General features: G+C 41.8%; 1 protein-coding gene across 2 annotated transcripts in view; it reads right to left on the bottom strand.

Moving 5' to 3' along the window:
* Positions 1 to 11,722: 11,722 nt before the first annotated feature.
* stm (starmaker) overlaps positions 11,723 to 26,081 on the bottom strand; it is a 14,924-nt gene continuing 565 nt past the window's right edge. The window contains exons 2-9 of one of the 2 annotated variants that reach the window (XM_079749623.1): positions 23,379 to 23,434; positions 19,973 to 20,005; positions 19,012 to 19,059; positions 18,144 to 18,191; positions 15,430 to 17,040; positions 15,239 to 15,301; positions 14,404 to 14,443; positions 11,723 to 12,288 (exon numbers count right to left, since the gene is read on the bottom strand). In XM_079749623.1, the coding sequence (XP_079605749.1) occupies positions 14,415 to 14,443; positions 15,239 to 15,301; positions 15,430 to 17,040; positions 18,144 to 18,191; positions 19,012 to 19,059; positions 19,973 to 20,005; positions 23,379 to 23,434 (1,888 nt within the window). In that variant the 3' untranslated portion in view covers positions 11,723 to 12,288; positions 14,404 to 14,414. The remainder of the gene's footprint in view (positions 12,289 to 14,403; positions 14,444 to 15,238; positions 15,302 to 15,429; positions 17,041 to 18,143; positions 18,192 to 19,011; positions 19,060 to 19,972; positions 20,006 to 23,378; positions 23,435 to 26,081) is intronic. The other variant, XM_079749624.1, reaches the window with a different exon arrangement.

Raw genomic sequence — 26,081 nt, 5'->3', positions numbered from 1 at the left:
CAGCAGAACCTGGTGCCAGAGTGGAAGGTGATTGGCCAAGAGTTGAAGGTGATTGGCCAAGAGTGGAAGGGGATTGGCCAAGAGTGGAAGGGGATTGGCCAAGAGTGGAAGGTGATTGGCCAAGAGTGGAGGAAGGATGGTCCGAAGTGGAAGGTGATTGCTCCGGAGAAGAGGAGGACGGGTCCGGAGCGAAGGAAGGATGATCCGATTGGTTAAAGGTCAGGTAGACTGGGAGGGTCGGATCTCCTGGAGCTGGGAGAGAGAGCCTTAAACATCAGGAAGTCCTTCTGGTGGGAGGCTAGGAGACTGGACAGCTGGTAGGACCGAGGTGGTAGGGTGGAGGTGGGAGGGTGAAGGTGGCCTGGTGTGGGCTGCGGTCGGAGGACTGACCTGGGGACCGTGGGTTAGTTGGGCTGGAGGGAGGAGGGGTGGAGGCCAGGGGGGAGGTCTCGGAGGCTGGAGGCCCCGGATCAGACACCATCACTGGAACACAAAGACCACTCTGTTACTTTTGGAGGATTTGGTGCGGTGCGCTACTCGTTAGAACCTGTCCTCTAAAGCTTGTTAGAACCGTTCCTCTGAAGTTCTTTAGAACCATAAGCTCCTCGTGGACCGGAGGTGTTCCTCAGGTACCAGAGGTGTTCCTCAGGGCCCAGAGGTGTTCCTCGTGGACCAGAGGTGTTCCTCAGGTACCAGAGGTGTTCCTCAGGGACTAGAAGTTTCAGGACGCTCACCTGAGGCAGCAGAGCCGAGTGACGAGACGTTCTGTCCCTCTTGGACTGCAAGACAGAAACAAAATGGACCATCGTCATGAAAAAAATCTCCAGATCAATATATACATATAGAAGAGAGATAACTCACATATATATGTATATATTTATATATATATGTGTATACAGGTATATACATATATGAATATATATAACTGGGATGCTTTCCGGGTATATATACATGTTTCTAAATATGTATATATATATATAGATGGACTGGTGTCCGGGTATTGATGTATATATGTATATATATATATATATATATATATATATATATATATATACATGGGAGGCTTTCCAGTACCTTGAGATCGGGCGTTGTTGTTGTCACTGGCCTCCAGCAGCAGGGAGGAACCGCTGGGAAACACAACTAACAGGAAAACAAAGAGCTTGATCCATTGATCCTCACCGTAGTTTATACTGTAGTCACCGTCTTTCATGGTAGTTTTAATGTTGTGATCTTGGTTGCACATTTGATAGGTAGTTCGATAGGTAGTTGGGTGTTGGGATGGTAGTTTTGATTTGTGATGATAGTTATGTGTTGTGATGTAAGTTGTGTGTTGTGAAGGTAGTTTTGTTTTGTGTTGATAGTTATGTGTTCTGATGGTAGTTGTGTGTTTTGATTGGAGTTTTGTTTTCTGATGGTAGTTATGTTTTCTGATGGTAGTTTTGTGTTTTGATGGTAGTGGTGATAGTAGTTTTGATGGTGTTGTGTAGTTGTTGTATGTTTGTGTAGTTGTTGTTTCGTTGTGATGGTAGTTGTATAGTTGTGATGGTAGTTGTGTAGTTGTGATGGTAGTTGTGTAGTCGTTGTGTAGTTGTGATGGGAGTTGTTTAGTTGTTGTCTAGTTGTGATGGTAGTTGTGTAGTTGTGATGGTAGTCGTGTAGTTGTAATAGTAGTTGTATAGTTGTGATGGTAGCTGTGTAGTTGTGATGGTAGTTGTGTAGTTGTGATGGTAGTTGTGTAGTTGTTGTGTAGTTGTGATGGGAGTTGTATAGTTGTTGTCTAGTTGTGATGGTAGTTGTGTAGTTGTTGTGTAGTTGTGATGGTAGTTGTGTAGTTGTGATGGTAGTTGTGTAGTTGTCTAGTTGTTGTGTAGTTGTGATGGCAGTTGTCTAGTTGTTGTGTAGTTGTGTAACTGTGTTGGTAGTCCCCTGGTGCGGCTCCTCACCGTGGTCCGAGGGCCTCTGGGCTCCGGCCCCGGGGAATGGGCTGGGTCCTAGAGACAGAGGGGGGGTCAAAGCGGAGCCTGAAGGACCAGAGTCCTCAGCGAGGTCACGGTGAACCTGCTGGTCTGAGGGCCCCGGTGTATGAATGAACAAAGCTCCTCTTATCAGGGCCGGGCCCCCGGGGGCCTGGCGGCCGCCGCTCCACTCCACCGGCCCTGGAATCCAGGGGTCAGAGCGGGCCCCCCGCGCGGCCGGGGAGCAGGAAGCTAAGGGTCTAAGCCTGTGGGATCATCTTACCCGGGCCCCGGGACGGGCTGCTGCCTGCGTGGGCTCCGGTTCCTGCAGAGAGAGCCCCGCAGCACAGGGGAGAGAAGGTCAACAACGATGGCTCCTTGTTCTGGATGAGAACTTATGTCATTTTAGCTTCCTGTCCCTGGAGCTAGTTAACGGAGTTCAGAAGGTCTTCGTGAACCTGGATTAAAGGTTCAGAAGGCCTTCATGAACCTGGATCAAGAGATCAGAAGGTCTTCATGACCCTGGATTAAAGGTTCAGAAGGTCTTCATGAACCTGGATTAAAGGTTCAGAAAGTCTTCATGACCCTGGATTAAAGGTTCAGAAGGTCTTCATGAACCTGGATTAAAGGTTCAGAAGGTCTTCATGAACCTGGATTAAAGGTTCAGAAGGTCTTCATGAACCTGGATTAAAGGTTCAGAAAGTCTTCATGACCCTGGATTAAAGGTTCAGAAGGTCTTCATGAACCTGGATTAAAGGTTCAGAAGGTCTTCATGAACCTGGATTAAAGGTTCAGAAGGTCTTCATGAACCTGGATTCACGGTTCAGAAGGTCTTCATGAACCTGGATTAAAGGTTCAGAAGGTCTTCATGAACTTGGATTCACGGTTCAGAAGGGCTTCATGAACCTGGATTAAAGGTTCAGAAGGTCTTCATGAACCTGGATTAAAGGTTCAGAAGGTCTTCATGAACCTGGATTCACGGTTCAGAAGGTCTTCATGAACCTGGATTAAAGGTTCAGAAAGTCTTCATGACCCTGGATTAAAGGTTCAGAAGGTCTTCATGAACCTGGATTAAAGGTTCAGAAGGTCTTCATGACCCTGGATTAAAGGTTCAGAAGGTCTTCATGAACCTGGATTCACGGTTCAGAAGGTCTTCATGAACCTGGATTAAAGGTTCAGAAGGTCTTCATGAACTTGGATTCACGGTTCAGAAGGGCTTCATGAACCTGGATTAAAGGTTCAGAAGGTCTTCATGAACCTGGATTAAAGGTTCAGAAGGTCTTCATGAACCTGGATTCACGGTTCAGAAGGTTTTCATGAACCTGGATTCACGGTTCAGAAAGTTTTCATGAACCTGGATTAAAGGTTCAGAAGGTCTTCATGAACCTGGTTCAGGCTCAGTTTAAGCCTATTAGATGTTTAAAATGTTGTTTAGTTTTTTCATGTTTTTCATCATTTCTGTTTGGATTTAGATGTAGACTTATCATCTAATATATTTTAATAATATATATTTATAATCATATTAATAATGTCATAAATATTCATAATTAACCTCTCACCCATTATGCTATCCAGACTCTTGGAGTCATCATCATCTGGAAAGGAAAGGACAGCCTCACTTTATTATAACTAGTACTACTGCTGTTAACTAGTACTACTACTGGTATAACGACTGCTACTGTTAACTAGTACTACTACTGTTAACAAGTACTAGTGTTAACTAGTACTATTACTGGTATAACTAGTACTACTACTGGAATAACTACTACTACTACTGTAAACTAGTACTACTACTGTTAAAAAGTACTAGTGTTAACTAGTACTATTACTGGTATAACTAGTACTACTACTGGAATAACTACTACTACTACTGTTAACTAGTACTACTACAACTAGTACTACTGGTACAACTGGTATTACTATTAGTATAACTAGAACTACTACTGGTAAACCCAGGACAGCCACTCTTGACTATATAACTAGTACTACTAGTAAAACTAATATAAGTATTAATATTACTAGTACTAGCACAGGGTAAAACTAGGAAGGCCACTTCTCTATATACTCGTACTTCTAGTAAAACTAGTACTAATACTCCTATAACTAGTACTACAACTGGAGCCGCCACTCTTTACTTTATAGGGAGTGTAACTAATTGAACTGGTATTACTTCTGGTATAATTAGCACAGCGGCTCTTTTCAGTCTACTACGATCAGTAAAACGATTGGTTCAACCTGTGTATACTTATCTCAACCAGTACCCCCAGTCATAATAGACTACTAGTTTAAACTAGTGCTCCTAGTACAAATGAGTACAGCTGGTGGAACAACTACAATAAACTATTGCTACTTGTATAAACCAGTGGCAAAACGACTTAATGTCACTTAACATTGTTGGCTCACAGGAAAGATGTTTTTCGCCAAATATTGAAGTTGGTGCTTAATTAGTTCTAATTATCTTTAATCCATGGATGATTGATATCGTGTTTAATGAGCACAACTTTGTGCGTTCCCGTTTTTCATTGTTTTAAATTTCTTGTTTAAGCACGGAAGCAGGCACACGACATTCTGAGTTACTATGACAACCAATCCTGAACCACACTCCTCAATCCTCATCATCTTCATCCTTCACCTTAATCACCATCAAGACCATCATCATCTTCATCATCACCATCATCATCATCATCTTCATCACCATCAAGTCCATCATCACCATCACCATCATCATCATCATCATCATCCTCATCCATCATCATATCATCATCACATCATCATCTTCATCACCATCAAGTCCATCATAACCATCACCCTCACCATCATCATCATCATCCTCATCCATCCTCACATCATCATCTTCATCATCATCATCATTATCATCACGACCACCATCATCATCATCATCTTCATCAGCTTCATCCATCATCACCATCATCATCATCACCACCACCATCATCATCAACATCATCATCCATCATCACATCATCACCATCATCTTCATCACCATCATCATCACCATCATCATCATCACCATCATCATCATCATCATCACCATCATCATCATCACCACCATCATCATCACCATCATCATCATCTTCATCATCATCCTCACCCTCTTCTTCTGAGAGCTCCTCCTCCTCCACCTCCTCCATCGCCTCCTGTTCCTCCACCTCCGTCTCTGGAGAGACACAAGTACTGTTACACACACACACACACACACACACACACGCACACAAACATATACATACACATACACAAGTACTGTTACACACACACACACACACACAAACATATACACACACATACACAAGTACTGTTACACACACACACACACACACAAACATATACACACATACACAAGTACTGTTACACACACACACACGCACACAAACATATACACACACATACCCAAGTACTGTTACACACACACACACACACACAAACATATTCACATACATACACAAGTACTGTTACACACACACACACACACACACACACAAACATATACACACACATACACAAGTACTGTTACACACACACACACACACACACACACACACATATACACACAAATACACAAGTACTGTTACACACACACACACACAAACATATACACACACATACACAAGTACTGTTATACACACACACACACACATATACACACAAATACACACGTACTGTTACACACACACACACACACACACATATACACACACATACACAAGTACTGTTATACACACACATATACACACAAATACACAAGTACTGTTACACACACACACACACACACACACATATACACACACATACACAAGTACTGTTACACACACACACACACACACATATACACACACATACACAAGTACTGTTATACACACACACACACACACATATACACACAAATACACACGTACTGTTACACACACACACACACACACACACATATACACACACATACACAAGTACTGTTATACACACACATACACACACATATACACACAAATACACAAGTACTGTTACACACACACACACACATATACACACACATACACAAGTACTGTTACACACACACACACACACACACACATATACACACACATACACAAGTACTGTTACACACACACACACAAACATATACACACATACACAAGTACTGTTACACACACACACACACACACAAACATATGCACACACATACAGAAGTACTGTTACACACACACGGACACACACACACACACACACAAACACACATATACACACATATACACAAGTACTGTTACACACAGACAGACCAACACACACACACACAAACACACACATATATACACACACATATATACTGTTACACATACACACACTTACACAACACAAGTTCTGTCACACACACACACACATATATATATACACGCACATACACACACATATATGTGTGTTATATATATATATATATGTCTGTGTTATATATATATGTGTGTGTGTGTGTGTGTGTGTGTTTGTGTGTTACCTTCCACAGGAGCTGAGCAGATAGTTGAACTCAGACAAACGAGCAGAGCGGCCGTGAGAATATTTCTGTTTAGAGCGACATGAACACATGAACACATGAACAATTCATACAATATTTCCCACAATACACATAATAACCCCTTCATCAACTCATCCAATACACAGAATAACCTCTTCATCAACTCATCCAATACACAGAATAACCCCTTCATCAACTCATCCAATACACATAATAACCCCTTCATCAACTCATCCAATACATAGAATCACCCCTTCATTAACTCATTCATGTCGACATATATAGTGTATAGTTTATATTCATATCAACATGAACAGTATAGTGTATAATCATGTCAACATATATAGTGTATAGTTTGTATTCATGTCAACATATACAGTGAATAGTGTATATTCATGTCAACAAATATAGTATATAGTGTATATGCATGTCAACATATATAGTATATAGTGGATATTTATGTCAACATATATAGTATATAGTGTATATTCATGTCAACATATACAGTATATGGTGTATATTCATGTCAACATATACAGTATATAGTGTTTATTCATGTCAACATATATAGTATAGAATCAACCTATCTGCAAGATATATTGGTACATCTACAGTATATACTATACAGTTTGTGAGTACATAATTTTTATAGATACAGGTATAGTTTATATTGTAAACAATCTAGAATATATTGGTGGCCCATGTATAATTTATATTAATAATAGTATTTCTAAGTTATAATAGGTCCATGTATAGTTTATATGTATAATAGTAATAGTTTCGATAGGTACATGTTTAGTTTATATGTATAATAGTATAGAAAAGTTTGAATAGGTAAAGTATGTATCTTCAAATAATATAATAATATATTTGTATATATTGAAACATGTACAGTAACTTAGTATAATATGATAGTATTTACTAGTAAATAAATGCATATTTAATGAATATTAGTATAATATAATGGTATATATGATGTACTTATAGTAGTATAATATAATAGTGCATGTAAACGACAGTACATTAATATAATATATATTGGCACATCTAAAGCACTATAATATCATAGTAAATATGAACATATGTTGCTACATATTATAGTAGTATATTGCAAAAATGTATAGGATAAATATATATTATACTCATGTAGCATAATATAATCAAATTTATTATATTATACTATATTATTATACCAGTATATTGTGTTTGTTGGTATAAGTATACTAGTAGTTTATATTAATCCATATATTATTATATAATTATTGGTACACATTGACTAGTATAAAAGTATATATTGGTATATTAGCAGTATACTATAGTATAATTTATACTGTATCATGTAATAGTATTTGTATGTAATGATTCCTACCTGGTCTGCATGCTGGTCAACGGAGAAATGAAACAGTACTGAGTCTAATGGTCTCAGAGAGAGACTTATACACAGAGGAGCTTACACACACACACACACACACACACACAGACACACACACGCACACACACACACACACACACACACACACACACACACACACACACACAAACATCTGTATGATCATGTATGTTTATTTACTTTATATCAATATAAATATATATACATATATACACATATATCTAAAAATGTTTGTGTGCGTGTGGTTTTGTATGTGTGTGTGTGTGCGTGCATGCGCAAATTTGTGTGATTTTTGTATCTGCGTGTTTTTGTGTGGCTGTGTGCGGTTTTGTGTGTCTCTGTGTGGTTCTGTGTGTGTGTGTGTGCGTGTGTGTGTGTGTGTGTCTGCCAGAGGGCACTTGAAGCCTGGGAATCTGACGATCACACACAGTGTTAATGCCTTGCTCTACCAGGGAATATAACCCCTAACCCCGAGTATGTAGTGTAGTTATGCTATGTACTCTCCTCCTCTCCTCCTCTCCTCCTCTCCTCCTCTCCTCCTCTCCCCACTCTCCTCCTCTCCTCCTCTCCTCCTCTCCTCCTCTCCTCCTCTCCCCACTCTCCTGCTCTCCTCCTCTCCCCTCTCTCCCCTCTCTCCCCTCTCTCCCCTCTCTCCTCCTCTCCTCCTCTCCTCCTCTCCTCCTCTCCTCCTCTCCCCTCTCTCCCCTCTCTCCCCTCTCTCCCCCTCTCCCCTCTCCTCCTCTCCTCCTCTCCCCCCTCTCTCCCCTCTCTCCCCTCTCTCCCCTCTCTCCTCCTCTCCTCCTCTCCCCTCTCTCCCCTCTCTCCCCCTCTCCTCCTCTCCCCTCTCTCCCCTCTCTCCCCCTCTCCCCTCTCTCCCCTCTCTCCCCTCTCTCCCCTCTCTCCTCCTCTCCTCCTCTCCCCTCTCTCCCCTCTCTCCCCTCTCTCCCCTCTCTCCCCTCTCCTCCCCCCCCTCCCCTCTCCTCCTCCTCCGGTTTCTCTGAGAGCTGCTCCTGGCTGCTCCACTGATCTGCTCCGGAGACACAGAGTGAGTATTGTGACTCAGCTGGACTCCGGACTCTCTGATATCCGCTCTGAAGGCCGTCTCTGTCCGGGTCCAGCCAAGCACAAACCGCCTTCCTGAGCCTCACCTGACCTGCTCTCCATCGCCTGCACACCTGTCTGCCTGCACACCTGTCTCTCTGTCTCACCTGTCTGCCTGCACACCTGTCTGCCTTCACAACCTTTCTGCCTGCACATCTGTCTGCCTTCACAGCCGTCTGCCTGGCTCACCTGTCTCCCTGCACACCTGTCTCTCCGTCTCACCTGTCTCCCTGCACACATCACACATCTCACCTGTCTCCCTGTAAGCCTGTCTACCTGTCTATCTGTTGTTCCACCTGTCTATCTCTCTACCTGTGTTCCAGCTGTCTATCTGTCTACCTGCACACCTGTCTGTTTGTTTACCTGTGTTCCACCTGTTTGTCTACCTGTGTTCCACCTGTCTGTCTGCCTGTCGTCCACCTGTCTATCTGTCTACCTGTGTTCCACCTGTCTGTCTGTCTACCTGTGTCTCACCTGTCTCCCTGCACACCTCACACATCTCACCTGTCTCCCTGTAAGCCTGTCTACCTGTCCATCTGTTGTTCCACCTGTCAATCTGTCTACCTTTGTTCCACCTGTCTGTCTACCTGTGTTCCACCTGTCTGTCTACCTGTGTTCCACCTGTCTGTCTGTCTACCTGTGTTCCACCTGTCTGTCTACCTGTGTTCAACCTGTCTGTCTACCTGTGTTCCACCTGTCTGTCTGTCTACCTGTGTTTCCCCCGTCTGTCTGTCTACCTGTGTTCCTGTATGAACAATAGTTGTATTAGTTGAAGTATCAGTTAAATGTGATATTCGACACCTGGTTGGTTCAGGTGTTCTCCTCTTTAGTGGGGGTGAGACAGAGAGGTCGCTATGGTCACTGCCGTCGGCACGGTTCCCAGGGTCGCTATGGCTTACTTGGGTCATTATTGTTATTAGAGTTGCAAGGTTAATTATGGAAACTGTGGTCACCACTGTTACTAGGGTCTCCGCAGTTACTGGGGTTGCTATGGTTACTATGGTTGCTATGGTTATTAGGGTCACCACGGTTCCTGGGGTTGCTATGGTTACTAGGGTTGCTATGATTAGTAGTTTCACCATGGTTACTTGGGTTGCTATGGTTACTAGGGTTGCTATGGATACTAGGGGTACTGTAGTTACTAGGTTGCTGCTGTAGTTAATTATTACTACAACTTCCTATATTTACATCATAACATGTATAATTACTCTTACTGTGTATAGTTATATTATTACTCTTATATTAATGCTGTATGTATTTATATCATAACTTATATTATTTCAAGATTATTACTGCAAGATGTTTATTTATTATTATATATTATAACTATTAATATGTATAGCTATATATATAGTATCGCTGTATTATTACTGTTTATAGTTTCTATATTATAACGGTCTTATTATTCCTATATTATCGCTGGATATAGTTATAATATAACTTTTAGATAATTATTCCAACAACTTTTATGTACCACCTTGTCAAGCAGAACGCCAAAGCAAAGCGCCTCAGGGCTGCATTAGGCTCGCTGTATCCCCGAGCGTAAGCGCCTACGACCGGCTACGACCGGCTACGACCTGCTCCGTCCTGCTCGGTCCTGCTACGACCTGCTCCGTCTTGTTTGCCGACTTGCTGCAGCATTACGCGGCCGAAACGCATGATAGTGGAGGTCCCCACTACACACAGACCACAGACATATCAGATCCGGAAATCGTGCAAAAGCATGTGTATTGCGTGCTCATGTAAATGAACCACAGCCATTTTACAGCCGCTGGTAGAGGAGGAACTGGTCATTCTACTACTGTTAAGACGGCGGCAGAAAAATGCATTGGGAGAGTGTTATCATACAGAAATCGCAACCTAGGTCCGCCAGTCTCATCTCAAACTTTCTGCCATGCTAATAATAACCTTCCCGACTCTGACCTCAAGGTCACTGTTAATTATCTCGATCGCCCCCAACTTTCTTGTCAGCATGTCAAATCCAGGCCTTAAGGATGGAGGGAATGGTTCAGAAAATATATGTTTAGATATGTATGTGTGTGTATATATATATAATTCTTTTTTATTTAGTACACGGCTCTTATCAATGCCGTGGAACGCTCTGTTCACTTGCATGGGCCTTCACAACTTCCGGCGGTGTATTATTTTTCGATAATTCAATGTTGCTAAGCGTATAATGACCGCTGGCAAAGAAAGGGGATTTTTTGCCATCTTTCGTATCAATCCATCCCTTACATGTCTCATAAGCATGTTTTACAGGTCCTAGCAGGAAGTCCCTGTGTGGAGGATTCCGTGGATAGTTTACAGCCGTAGATCTTGAGGAAGAGATCAGCAGGCGGAGGGTTTGACGGTAAAAGCCTGTGATTCCCACAGAAGCTGTGAATGCGGTCCATCAGCTTCTCCTCGTCGCGGAATTCACAACAGAGGGGTTTACAGTAAAGAAAGAGGAACCAGGAAATACACATTCCTGGTTCAGTCCAAACCACAAAACTACACTACTTTTAAACACAAACGCTATTAATCACACTAATGCTACTATTAGGGTCACTTTAAAGATATCCTAGAATTAAATATGATAGATATAATGCTACTAATAAATACACAATGAATTAAGGATAAACATCTTATAATTATATTATATAAGAACACATCATGCACATCTTTGGATCACAAATGACCCAAAGGATTGATAGATGTACTACCATTAGAAACATATTAATAACGAATGAATGAGTCTGTAAAGAAAACATCCACACAGATGAGCTAGAATTTATTAGAGGTTCAAAGGTTCCTCTGACAGAACAACAGTTGGAACCCCGGATTTACAACAGAACCCAGAGGGTCAGAATTCAACAGCAACACTAAATATGTACAAACAGGGCTGGGTGACCTTTGACCTGCTGGGTTAACAGGCAGCTAAACAAATAGGGGAGAGTTTGGTCTAGTTAGACGCTTCCAACCGGCCAATCAGCTCCCGCCTAACCCAGCACCGTCCACAGTGTGTATGGCTGTGTGTGTGTGTGTCTGTGTCTCTGTGTGTGTGTGTGTGTGTGTGTGGTTATGTGTGTGTGTGTGTATGTTTGTCTGTGTGTGTGTGTGTGTGTGTGTGTGTGTGTGTGTGGTTATGTGTGCGTGTGTGTGTTTGTATGTTTGTCTGTGTGTGTGTGTGTGTGTGTGGTTATGTGTGCGTGTGTGTGTTTGTCTGTATGTGTGTGTGTGTGTGTGTCCCAGCTGAAGGAAGAGGAGATGGTGTTGAGAGGCATCAGAGACAGGCGGTTGTCATTGCGATGAAGAATGAGGAAGACTTGAATGGATCAGTCAGCCTGAGGACGACAAGATGGAAGATCATCAATACACCTTTATCCCTGCATCTATAGCTCTACACCTATATCTACATCTATAGCTCTACATTTATAGCTCTACATCTATATCTACCACTATATCTCTACATCTATAGCTCAACACCTATATCTACCACTATATCTCTACATCTATAGCTCTACATCTATAGCCCTACACCTATACCTACATCTATAGCTCTACACCTATATCTACCACTATATCTCTACATCTATAGCTCTACACCTATATCTACCACTATATCTCTACAGCTATATCTCTACACCTATATCTACCACTATATCTCTACAGCTATATCTCTACAGCTATATCTACGCTTTATCTCTACACCTATATCTCTACAACTATAGCTCTACATCTATAGCTCTACATCTATAGCTCTACATCTATACCTCTACACCTATATCTACGACTATATCTCTACATCTGTAGCTCTACACCAATATCTACACCTATATCTCTACCGCTATATCTACCACTATATCTCTACATCTATAGCTCTACCACTATATCTACACCTATATCTCTACACCTATAGCTCTACACCTATAGCTACATCCACCCCTATACCTCCACCTCTATCTATCTACCCTCTTTTTATATATTGGGTAAAAACATCTAATTTGACGAAATTGAGTGATCGGTTATACAATCAAGAAAAAACAACGTGGGCCTCTTCATAACTAATTTATATATATTTTTAATTCATTAATGTAATATATATATATATTTTCCAGGTACTTGGTGCCCTACCACTCTGTGTACTCTGCGTACAGGGAGCGGCAGGCCTGCCTACACCTACCAAGGTATACAGCTACACCTTCAAATAACTAGCTCTTGGTATGAGGGTGAGGGTGGAGCAGGTGAGGGTGGAGGAGGTGAGGGTGGAGGAGGGTGAGGGTGGAGGAGGTGAGGGTGGAGCAGGTGAGGGTGGAGGAGGTGAAGGTGGAGCAGGTGAGGGTGGAGGAGGTGAGGGTGGAGCAGGTGAGGGTGGAGGAGGTGAGGGTGGAGGAGATGAGGGTGGAGGAGGTGGGGGTAGAGGAGGTGAGGGTGGAGCAGGTGAGGGTGGAGGAGGTGAGGGTGGAGGAGGTGAGGGTAGAGGAGGTGAGGGTGGAGCAGGTGAGGGTGGAGGAGGTGAGGGTAGAGGAGGTGAGGGTGGAGGAGGTGAGGGTGGAGGAGGTGAGGGTGGAGGAGGTGAGGGTGTAGGAGGTGAGGGTGGAGCAGGGTGAAGTGGAGCAGGTGAGGGTGGAGCAGGTGAGGGTGGAGGAGATGAGGGTGGAGGAGGTGGGGGTAGAGGAGGTGAGGGTGGAGCAGGTGAGGGTGGAGGAGGTGAGGGTAGAGGAGGTGAGGGTGGAGGAGGTGAGGGTGGAGGAGGTGAGGGTAGAGGAGGTGAGGGTGGAGCAGGTGAGGGTGGAGGAGGTGAGGGTAGAGGAGGTGAGGGTGGAGGAGGTGAGGGTGGAGGAGGTGAGGGTAGAGGAGGTGAGGATGGAGCAGGTGAGGGTGGAGGAGGTGAGGGTGGAGCAGGGTGAAGTGGAGCAGGTGAGGGTGGAGGAGGTGAGGGTGGAGGAGGTGAGGGTGGAGCAGGTGAGGCCAGACAAAGACCGGCTCTTCTGTCAAGACACACCTTCACATTCCTCCTCTCACGAGAACAATAGCTAAGGTGACTGTAATACTCATCATAGAGAGAGAGCTACGTCAGTAGGGTAGTGTTAGAGAGAGCTACGTCAGTAGGGTGGTGTTAGAGAGAGAGAGAGCTACGTCAGTACGGCGGTGTTAAAGAGAGAGAGCTACGGCAGTAGGGTGGTGTTAAAGAGAGAGAGCTACGTCAGTAGGGTGGTGTTAGAGAGAGAGAGAGCTACGTCAGTAGGGTGGGGTTAGAGAGAGAGAGAGCTACGTCAGTAGGGTGGGGTTAGAGAGAGAGAGAGCTACGTCATTAGGGTGGGGTTAGAGAGAGCTACGTCAGTAGGGTGGGGTTAGAGAGAGAAAGCTACGTAAGTAGGCTGGTGTTAGAGAGAGAGAGAGCTACGTCAGTAGGGCGGTTTTAAAGAGAGAGTGCTACGTCAGTAGGGTGGTGTTACCTTGAGACGTCTCACTCAGGCTTCTTGGAGTTCCCAGCATCTGGAGAGAATGAAACATGAGGTGTTCATCAGGTCTAATGCTTCAACAAGGTGGAGGTGGAGGAGGGGGAGGTGGAGGAGGAGGGGGAGGTGGAGGTGGAGGTGGTGGAGGTGGAGGTGGTGGGTTTTGAATGTTTGAGCAAATGAGCTGTCAGGTGAATGAATGAGTTCTTCAAAAACACAACTTTGGGGCGTGAGCTTTGAATTGGCATCAGTCAGTTGAGCCACCTGCTGATTGGCTGATTGGCCATCAGCCAATCAGCTAGCCATGGCTGGCTGATTGGCTGGTTTGCCTGGTTTGTACCTATGTGTGTGTGTACCTGTGTGTGCGTGTGTGTGTGTGTGTACCTCTGTATACCTGTGTCTGTATGTGTGTGTGTGTGTATGTGTGTGTGTGTGTCTGTGTGTGTGTGTGTGTGTGTGTGTCTGTGTGTGTGTGTGTGTGTGTGTGTGTGTACCTGTGCATACCTGTGTGTCTGTGTGTGTGTGTGTGTGTGTGTGTGTGTGTGTGTGTGTACCTCTGTATACCTGTGTGTGTGTGTGTGTGTGTGTGTGTGTGCGTGTGTGTGTGTACATGTGCATACCTGTGTGTGTGTGTGTGTGTGTGTGTGTGTGTGTGTGTGTGTGTGTGTGTGTGTGTGTGTGTACCTCTGTATAACTGTGTGTGTGTGTGTGTGTGTGTGTGTGTGTGTGTGTGTGTGTGTGTACCTGTGCATACCTGTGTGTCTGTGTGTGTGTGTGTGTGTGTGTGTGTGTGTGTGTGTGTGTGTGTGTGTGTGTGTGTGTGTGTGTGTACCTGTGTTGGGGGCAGCTGTGTGACCTGACTTGACGGCCTTCATGGGAACCTCAGTTTTCACGTCTGCAGAAAACAAACGGACAAACAGGCAAACGGACGTGGTTATTGGGGTTGCTATGGCGATGGGAGTGCGAGGCCGCCACCCAAGGGGTCAACTGTGAGGGGACGGGGCTACGGGGGGCGGGGGTCACCTTCCAGCGAAGCGGAGGGGTCTCCGGTCCCAGGCTCTTCGGCCTCGGGGCCACTCTCTGTGGGCCCCGCGTCGTCTGGGGTCTCCTCGCTGCTGCTGGAGGCCTGCTCCTCCCGCTCCTCCTGCTCCTCCTGCTCCTCCTCAGCAGAATCTTCAGGGGACTCGTCGGACTCCTTCAGCATCTCGTCCAGCTCGCCTGCTAGTTTCTGTTCCGACTCCTCGCTCGACTCGCTCGACTTGGAGACCTCGCTAGCCTCACCAGCCTCATTAGCCTTGTTTGCCTCGCTAGAGTCGCTAGCATCACCAGCCTCATTAGCCTTGTTTGCCTCGCTAGAGTCGCTAGCCTCACCAGCGTCGCTGGCATCGCTAGATTCGCTAGACTTGTTAGATTCGCTAGAGTCGCTAGCATTGCTGGCCATGGTAAGCTCGCTGGAGTCGCTAACCTCGCTATTCTCGCTAGAGTCGCTGTCCTCGCTAGACTCGGTAGCCTTGGTAACCTCGCTGGAGTCGCTAACCTCGCTATTCTCGCTGGAGTCGCTGTCCTCGCTAGACTCGGTAGCCTTGGTAACCTCGCTGGAGTCGCTAACCTCGCTATTCTCGCTAGAGTCGCTATTCTCGCTAGCCTTGGTAACCATCGCAACCTCGTCAGACTCGCTAGCCGTGGTAACCTCGATAGAGTCGTTAACCTCTTTATTTTCGCTAGAGTCACTATCCTTGCTAGCCTCGCTAGCCTTGGTAACCATGGAAACCTCGTCAGACTCGCTAGCCTCGGTAACCTCGATAGAGTCGTTAACCTCTTTATTTTCGCTGGAGTCGCTATCCTCACTAGCCTCGCTAGCCTCGGTAACCTCGATAGAGTCGTTAACCTCTTTATTCTCGCTAGAGTCGCTATCCTCGGTAGCCTTGGTAACCTTGGTAACCTTGCTGGAGTCGTTAACCTCTTTATTTTCGCTAGAGTCGCTATCCTCGGTAGCCTCGGTAGCCTTGGTAACCTTGCTGGAGTCGTTAACCTCTTTATTTTCGCTAGAGTCGCTATCCTCGGTAGCCTTGGTAAATTCGCTAGGGTTGTTAACCTCTCTATTCTCGCTAGAGTCGTTAACCCAACTAGCCGTGGTAACCATGGTAACCTCGTCAGACTCGCTAGGCTTGCTGGACTGTCCGGCCTCGTCAGAGTCGTCATTTTTATCATCAGCATCATCTTCCTCACCAACGGCGGTGCTTTCGTTCTGCTTGTCTGACTCTGGCTGCTCCTCCTCCTCTGAACTCTCCTCCTTTGGTCCCTCCTCCTCCTCTCGACTCTCCTCCTCTGAACTCTCCTCCTTTGGTCCCTCCTCCTTCTCTCGACTCTCCTCCTCTGAACTCTCCTCCTTTGGTCCCTCCTCCTCCTCTTGACTCTCCTCCTCTGAACTCTCCTCCTTTGTTCCCTCCTCCTCCTTCTCCTCCTCTGTTCTGAGTTCCCCTTGGCCATCCTCCTCCTCCTTCTCTTCTGACGTCTTCTCTTCCCGGTCCACATCCTTCTCCTCCTGGCTGCTGTCTCCTCCTGGCTGTGGGGTCTCCTGGTCGTTCACCTGCTCCTGGGATTCTGCAGCGTCGGGCGAGTCTGTGGTCAGGTCTGGAAGGGGAGCAGAAACAGGTTCTCTCTGGTACTCCTTCAACACATGTTAAGACAGGTTAGTTGAGAGTTTTATGTCTAAAACGGCTGATGGTCAGAGTAAGTATCAACGTTACAAAGCAGTGAAACAACCTGATAGACATAGATAGTCAAGGCTCCTACAGAACTACAAGCGAATGATAAACATAAACGACTCCAGACTAAACAAGCTATGATCACATCCATGAGGGTACCACTTTTCTAGTAGTTGGGTATAATTACACAGCATCTCAAGTATTTAAGTTTTTCATTATATATGTTCTTTAAAACATGAAATAACCAACTGGTCTAAATATTTTGAGGCATCTTGTTTAATGTTTATCAGTTAAGTGTCAATGTATTCAATATTAAATGTGGTTCTTATCTAGCTAGTAGCACTAGCTGGTTCTAAAGTTTCTTATTTTTATGATAAACATTGTGGGGAAAGAGAAAGGGGAGAGTCGAATATCTTCCTAGCTTTAAGGTCTTACCTACTGCAGCTTTAAGGTCTTACCTACTGCAGCTTTAAGGTCGTACCTACTGCAGCTTTAAGGTCTTACCTGCTGCAGATTTAAGGTCTTGCCTACCGCAGCTTTAAGTTCTTACCTACTGCAGCTTTAAGGCCTTACCTACTGCGGCTTTAAGTTCTTACCTACTGCAGCTTTAAGGCCTTACCTACTGTGGCTTTAAGTTCTTACCTACTGCAGCTTTAAGGCCTTACCTACTGCAGCTTTAAGGTTTACCTACTGCAGCTTTAGGTCTTACCTACTGTGGCTTTAAGGTCTCACCTACTGCAGCTTTAAAGTTTACCTACTGCAGCTTTAAGGTTTACCTACTGCAGCTTTAAGGTTTACCTACTGCAGCTTTAAGGTCTTGCCTACTGTGGCTTTAAGGTCTTACCTACTGCAGCTTTAGGTCTTACCTACTGCAGCTTTAAGGTCTTACCTACTGCAGCTTTAAAGTCTTACCTACTGCAGCTTTAAGGTCTTACCTACTGCAGCTTTAAGGTCTTACCTACTGCAGCTTTAAGGTCTTGCCTACTAAAGTTTAAGTGCATTCAAATCTAAAAGTCTACGGATATTTACCTTCATCGACTGCAGAATCATCTTTTGGACCGATGGTGTTTCCTACTCCTGCAAACGTTGTAATATACTTAAATACAATATATATAATATATGTAATAATACATAAATAATATTTCTTAAATATAGATTAATAAAATAGAAAAAAATATATAATATATAAAATGTATGCAAACAACATAATATATATAAATAATGTATAAAGTACACATCAATAAAATATAGTATATACAAATGCTATATAAAAAATATATAAATAGAATTGCAAAAAAAAGAAGGTAAACAATATATACATCAATAAAATAAAACCTATTTAAATATGCATAAATAATATTGATGGATAAACTTTGAGATAGGGTTCCATATTTCTGACACATAGCACCAGTGAGAGACAGGCAGGAAACAGGCAGGGAGACAGGAAGGGAGACTGGAAGAGAGACAGGTAGTAGACCAGTCTCTCTCCCGGACGGTGGAGAGACAGTATTAGACCGGTAGAGTGACATGCAAAGACAGGCAGGTAGAGAAACAGGTAGAGAGAGAGGCTTATAGAGAGACAGACAGGTAGAGAGACAGGGGGATACAGAGAAAGGCAGGAAGACGGCTCGAGGGAAAGGAACGTAGAGAGACAGACAAGTAGAGAATAAGACAGGGAGATGGGTAGAGAGACAGACAGGGAGACAGACAGGTAGAGAGACAGACAGAGTGACAGACAAGAAGAGAAACAGACTAGGAGACAGGTAGAGAAACAGACAGGGAGATGGGCAGAGAGACAGAGAAGGAGACAGACAGGAAGAGAAACAGACTGGGAGACAGGTAGAGAAACAGACAGGGACACAGGTAGGGAGACAGACAGGTAACGTGGGGTATTTACCTTTAGTGACTGCAGAAGCATCTGTTGGACTGACGGTGTTTCCGACTCCTGCAATCGTTGCAATGTACTTAAATACAATATATATATTATATTGACATAATATATATAATAATACATGAATAATATGTAGAAAATGTGGAGGCTCTATATGAAGGCTCTATATGGAGGCTCTATATGAAGGCTCTGTATGAAGGCTCTGTATGAAGGCTCTATATGAAGGCTCTGTATGGAGGCTCTGTATGGAGGCTCTGTATGGAGGCTCTGTATGAAGGCTCTGTATGGAGGCTCTGTATGGAGGCTCTGTATGGAGGCTCTGTATGGAGGCTCTATATGGAGGCTCTGTATGAAGGCGCTATATGAAGGCTCTGTATGGAGGCTCTGTATGGAGACTCTGTATGGAGGCTCTATATGAAGGCTCTGTATGAAGGCTCTGTATGAAGGCTCTGTATGGAGGCTCTGTATGGAGGCTCTGTATGGAGGCTCTATATGGAGGCTCTGTATGGAGGCTCTGTATGAAGCCTCTATATGGAGGCTCTATATCAGGGGTCTCAAACTTGCAGCCCGGGGGCCAATTGAGGCCCGCGGGAAGATATTTTGTGGCCCCCTACTTGACATCAAAGTTTAGTGTTAGTGCGGCCCGCCCATTGTTGTCAAATGCACATTTATGCTGAGTGGCTCGCCATGCTTTTTTATCACTTGTGATAAGGTGACCAGATGTCCCGGTTTTGCCGTGACAGTCCCAAAGGACGCTTAAATGTCCCGGTTTCCACCAACCACTATGAAATGTTCCCTGTTGTCAGCGATTACATAGCCAACATGATCTAATGATAGCCCGATCAATAACTTAGATTGGGTCAGTTGTGCTCCTTTTTTCTGTGGAGTACTTGATGCGGCCCAGCCTGACCCACAGCGTGTGTGTGTGTCTGTGTGTGTGTGTTTGTGTGTGTGTGTGTGTTTTCACCATTGAGATGTTTCAGAAGAACACCTGCCCTCTCTGTGAAAATATATTCTACATTAATATTGGATATTCCTATTGTACATTAATATTCTCTACAATTATATCGTAGATGAATATTCTACATATGTTACATTCATATATTCCAGACTAATATTTTTCATTACTATTGTAGGTTCATATTCTACATTATTATTTTAGATTAAGATTCTATGGTATTGTTGTTTTCTAAGGTAATGAATTGATCATATATTGGTAATGTATTGATCATATATTAATAATTTATTGTTAATGTATTGATCATAAATTGGTAATGAATTGCTTATATATTGGTAATGTTTAGGTCATATATTATTAATGTATTGGCAATGTATTGATAATGTGATGATAATGTATTGGTTATATATCAATAATGTATTGATAATGTGTTGATAATGTATTGGTAATGTATTGATACTGTGTTGATAATGTATTGGTTATGTATTAATAATGTATTGGTAATGTATTGAAACTGTGTTGATAATGTATTGGTTATATATCAATAATGTATTAGTAATATATTGATAATGTGTTGATAATGTATTGGTTATATATCAATAATGTACTGGTTACGTATTGATAATGCGTTGATAATGGATTCATTATATATTATTAATGTATTGGTAATGTATTGATACTGTGTTGATAATGTATTGGTTATATATCAATAATGTATTGGTAATGTATTGATACTGTGTTGATAATGTATTGGTTATATATTAATAATGTATTGGTAATGTATTGATACTGTGTTGATAATGTATTGGTTATATATCAATAATGTCTTGATAATATATTGGTTATGTATCAATAATGTATTGGTAATGTATTGATACTGTGTTGATAATGTATTGGTTATGTATTAATAATGTATTGGTAATGTATTGATACTGTGTTGATAATGTATTGGTTATGTATTAATAATGTATTTGTAATGTATTGATACTGTGTTGAGAATGTATTGGTTATGTATTAATAATGCATTGGTAATGTACTGATACTGTGTTGATAATGTATTGGTTATATATCAATAATGTTTTGGTAATGTATTGATACTGTGTTGATAATTTATTGGTTATATATCAATAATGTTTTGGTAATGTATTGATACTGTGTTGATAACGTATTGGTTATATATCAATAATGTTTTGGTAATGTATTGATACTGTGTTGATAATGTATTGGTTATGTATTAATAATGTATTGGTAATGTATTGATACTGTGTTGATAATGTATTGGTTATCTATTAATAATGTATTGGTAATGTATTGATACTGTGTTGATAATGTATTGGTTATGTATCAATAATGTCTTGGTAATGTATTGATACTGTGTTGATAATGTATTGGTTATGTATTAATAATGTATTGGTAATGTATTGATACTGTGTTGATAATGTATTGGTTATGTATTAATAATGTATTGGTAATGTATTGATACTGTGTTGATAATGTATTGGTTATGTATTAATAATGTATTGGTAATGTATTGATACTGTGTTGAGAATGTATTGGTTATGTATTAATAATGCATTGGTAATGTACTGGTACTGTGTTGATAATGTATTGGTTATATATCAATAATGTTTTGGTAATGTATTGATACTGTGTTGATAATGTATTGGTTATATATCAATAATGTTTTGGTAATGTATTGATACTGTGTTGATAACGTATTGGTTATATATCAATAATGTTTTGGTAATGTATTGATACTGTGTTGATAATGTATTGGTTATGTATTAATAATGTATTGGTAATGTATTGATACTGTGTTGATAATGTATTGGTTATGTATTAATAATGTATTGGTAATGTATTGATACTGTGTTGATAATGTATTGGTTTTATATCAATAATGTATTGGTAATGTATTGATACTGTGTTGATAATGTATTGGTTATATATCAATAATGTATTGGTAATGTATTGATACTGTGTTGATTATGTATTGGTTATATATCAATAATGTATTGGTAATATATTGATACTGTGTTGATAATGTATTGGTTATATATCAATAATGTATTGGTAATGTATTGATACTGTGTTGATAATGTATTGGTTATATATCAATAATGTATTGGTAATGTATTGATACTGTGTTGATAATGTATTGGTTATATATTAATAATGTATTGGTAATGCATTGATACTGTGTTGATAATGTATTGGTTATATATCAATAATGTATTGGTAATGTATTGATACTGTGTTGATAATGTATTGGTTATGTATTAATAATATATTGGTAATGTATTGATACTGTGTTGATAATGTATTGGTTATGTATTAATAATGCATTGGTAATGTACTGGTACTGTGTTGATAATGTATTGGTTATATATCAATAATGTTTTGGTAATGTATTGATACTGTGTTGATAATGTATTGGTTATATATCAATAATGTTTTGGTAATGTATTGATACTGTGTTGATAACGTATTGGTTATATATCAATAATGTTTTGGTAATGTATTGATACTGTGTTGATAATGTATTGGTTATGTATTAATAATGTATTGGTAATGTATTGATACTGTGTTGATAATGTATTGGTTTTATATCAATAATGTATTGGTAATGTATTGATACTGTGTTGATAATGTATTGGTTATATATCAATAATGTATTGGTAATGTATTGATACTGTGTTGATTATGTATTGGTTATATATCAATAATGTATTGGTAATATATTGATACTGTGTTGATAATGTATTGGTTATATATCAATAATGTATTGGTAATGTATTGATACTGTGTTGATAATGTATTGGTTATATATCAATAATGTATTGGTAATGTATTGATACTGTGTTGATAACGTATTGGTTATATATTAATAATGTATTGGTAATGCATTGATACTGTGTTGATAATGTATTGGTTATATATCAATAATGTCTTGATAATGTATTGGTTATGTCTCAATAATGTATTGGTAATGTATTGTTACTGTGTTGATAATGTATTGGTTATGTATTAATAATGTATTGGTAATGTATTGATACTGTGTTGATAATGTATTGGTTATGTATTAATAATGTATTGGTAATGTATTGATACTGTGTTGAGAATGTATTGGTTATGTATTAATAATGCATTGGTAATGTACTGATACTGTGTTGATAATGTATTGGTTATATATCAATAATGTTTTTGTAATGTATTGATACTGTGTTGATAATGTATTGGTTATATATCAATAATGTTTTGGTAATGTATTGATACTGTGTTGATTACGTATTGGTTATATATCAATAATGTTTTGGTAATGTATTGATACTGTGTTGATAATGTATTGGTTATATATTAATAATGTATTGGTAATGTATTGATACTTTGTTGATAGTGGATTCATTATAAATACCCTTAACCGGTGCTGTGAGGCCCATCCTCGCCAGCAAGCAGAGAACCAGCAGAGTCCTACACACACACACACACACACACACACACACACACACACACACACACACACACACACACACAGAAACACACACACACACACACACACACACACACACACACACACACAGAAACACACACACACACACACACACACACAAACACACACACACACACACACACACACACACACAGAAACACACACACACACACACACACACACACACAAAGACACACGCACACACACACACGCACACGCGCACACACACATACAAACACACACAGACACACAGACACACACACACACACACACACAGACATGCTGTATGAATAATGTAACACCAACAGACATCAACAGACATCAAGCTGCTCACTCAAGCTGTATGAAGAATTACTAGTACTACTTGTTCTAGTACTACTTGTACTAGTACTTCTTGTGCCAGTACTTGTGCAGTACTAGTGCAGACGATGTGGTGCGTGAGCAGCTGGACAGAGATGAACAGAGGAGACGACCTAAAGGACCCAGAGGAGGAACCATGTCCCGCGGAACGCGGTGAGTCCAAACCGCTGAAACGGAGCTTGAGTTCCTGGCGGTGATGATCGAGTGACGGGGGAGGGCGAGTGCTTTCATGTGATCTTGTTTATTTAGATAGCATGACGTGAAATAGATTGTTTTGAGGCATTGTTATATTAACATTTAGCATTAGCATTTTTCTTCTACCGGAAGTACACCGGATGTGTGGGAAGTAGCTAGCCCCTAGCCATGTAATCGGGAGTCCCCACAGACAAACGCCCGATATATAACAATCATATTTTAGATCAATTAATCAATTGAAAGTTGAATCGAGTCTCTATGTGAACAATTGTGGGAGGAGTAGCCTCCCAAAATGTGTAGAGAATAAGAAAGAAAGAAAGAATAAAGCCTTAGACCAACAATAGTTGAGCTCTGCTTGCAGCATAATAAAGGTATGCACAAAGTTAAAGGTGTAGTGTGAAGGATTTAGTGCCATCTAGCGGTCAGTTCACAGATTACGTAAAAAGTGCCCCCCTCACCTCTCCCTTTCAAAGGACAAAAAGGGAGTATATTTAACGGACAAAAAGGGAATAATATTACGGTTGCTAAACAATTAAACAACGAATCGAACGCCCAAAAGCCTTTCTAGATTCTGAGTTTAAAGAATCCTATATTAAAATACCGCTCCATCTTATAAACAGGCAGCACGACGTTTGCAACTAGTCTAAGTGAAACAAAAACACAGCCCCCTGAAGATACAACTGAAACGGTCTAGCCTTTAAACACCACAGACCACAGTACAGACTAATATAAACTAAACACTAAAGGCCGCAGTGCAGACTAATATTTAACAAACACTACAGACCGCAGTACAGACGTTATACAAACCAAACACTACAGATCTCAGTAGACTAATATTTAACTAACACTACAGACTGCAGCACAGACATTATATAAACCAAACACTACAGACTGCAGTACAGATTAATATAAACTAAACACTAAAGACTGCAGTACAGATGTTATATAAACACTACAGACCGCTGTACAGATTAATATAAACTAAACACTAATGGCCGCAGTACAGACTAATATTTAACAAACACTACAGACCGCAGTACAGTCTAATATAAACCAAACACTACAGACCGCAGTACAGATGTTATATAAACACTACAGACTAGTGAACTGCTGTAATGATGGCGTCCTCGCATCGACTGTCACAGATGCCCAGTGAGTTGCACTCCATGACCCCCGATGTGTAAGGAGATGTTCCAACGCGTATAACTATACGTATAACTATTCAAATCTTTAGATATGAACAATAATGCTCATATTCATCATAAATACAATTTCTTGTAAACAACTACACTCACTCATCAGGTGTAGATATAGAGTAATAGATCAATGTGGCCGGTGGTGCTGTGAGAGCCGGTAGATATAGAATAATAGATCAGGCAGTTAAGGGTCTCACTGGGCTAGAGTTACCACAGACACTGGCCTTCTGTTCCTCAATGTATGGGGGGAAACCCACACTGCCGCTGATACCATGTACTAATACGACCCGCAGAGCCACAGAGTACTGCACTCTGGACTGATACCATGTACTAATACGACCCGCAGAGCCACAGAGTACTGCACTCTGGACTGATGCCATGTACTAATACGACCCGCAGAGCCACAGAGTACTGCACTCTGGACTGATACCATGTACTAATACGACCCGCAGAGCCACAGAGTACTGCACTCTGGACTGATACCATGTACTAATACGACCCGCAGAGCCACAGAGTACTGCACTCTGGACTGATAGCATGTACTAATACGACCCGCAGAGCCACAGAGTACTGCACTCTGGACTGATAGCATGTACTAATACGACCTGCAGAGCGACAGAGTACTGCAGAACCAGAGAGTACTCCAAAGATTTCCTCATTCTGCAACATAGGAACCTTCAATTATAGATACAGGGCGACCTCATCATGAGCTTGTTAGGGCTGAGGAGACAGGGATTAGGAGGTAGGGGTTAGGAGGTAGGGGTTAGGAAGTAGGGGTTAGGAGGTAGGGGTTAGGAGACAGGGGTTAGGAGGTAGGGGTTAGGAGGTAGGGGTTAGGAGGTAGGGGTTAGGAGGTAGGGGTTAGGAGACAGGGGTT

The sequence above is a fragment of the Pollachius pollachius genome (assembly GCF_949987615.1).
Source record: "Pollachius pollachius genome assembly, chromosome: 13".
Taxonomy (NCBI): Eukaryota; Metazoa; Chordata; class Actinopteri; order Gadiformes; family Gadidae; genus Pollachius; species Pollachius pollachius.
This window is presented reverse-complemented; position numbering and strand designations above follow the sequence as displayed.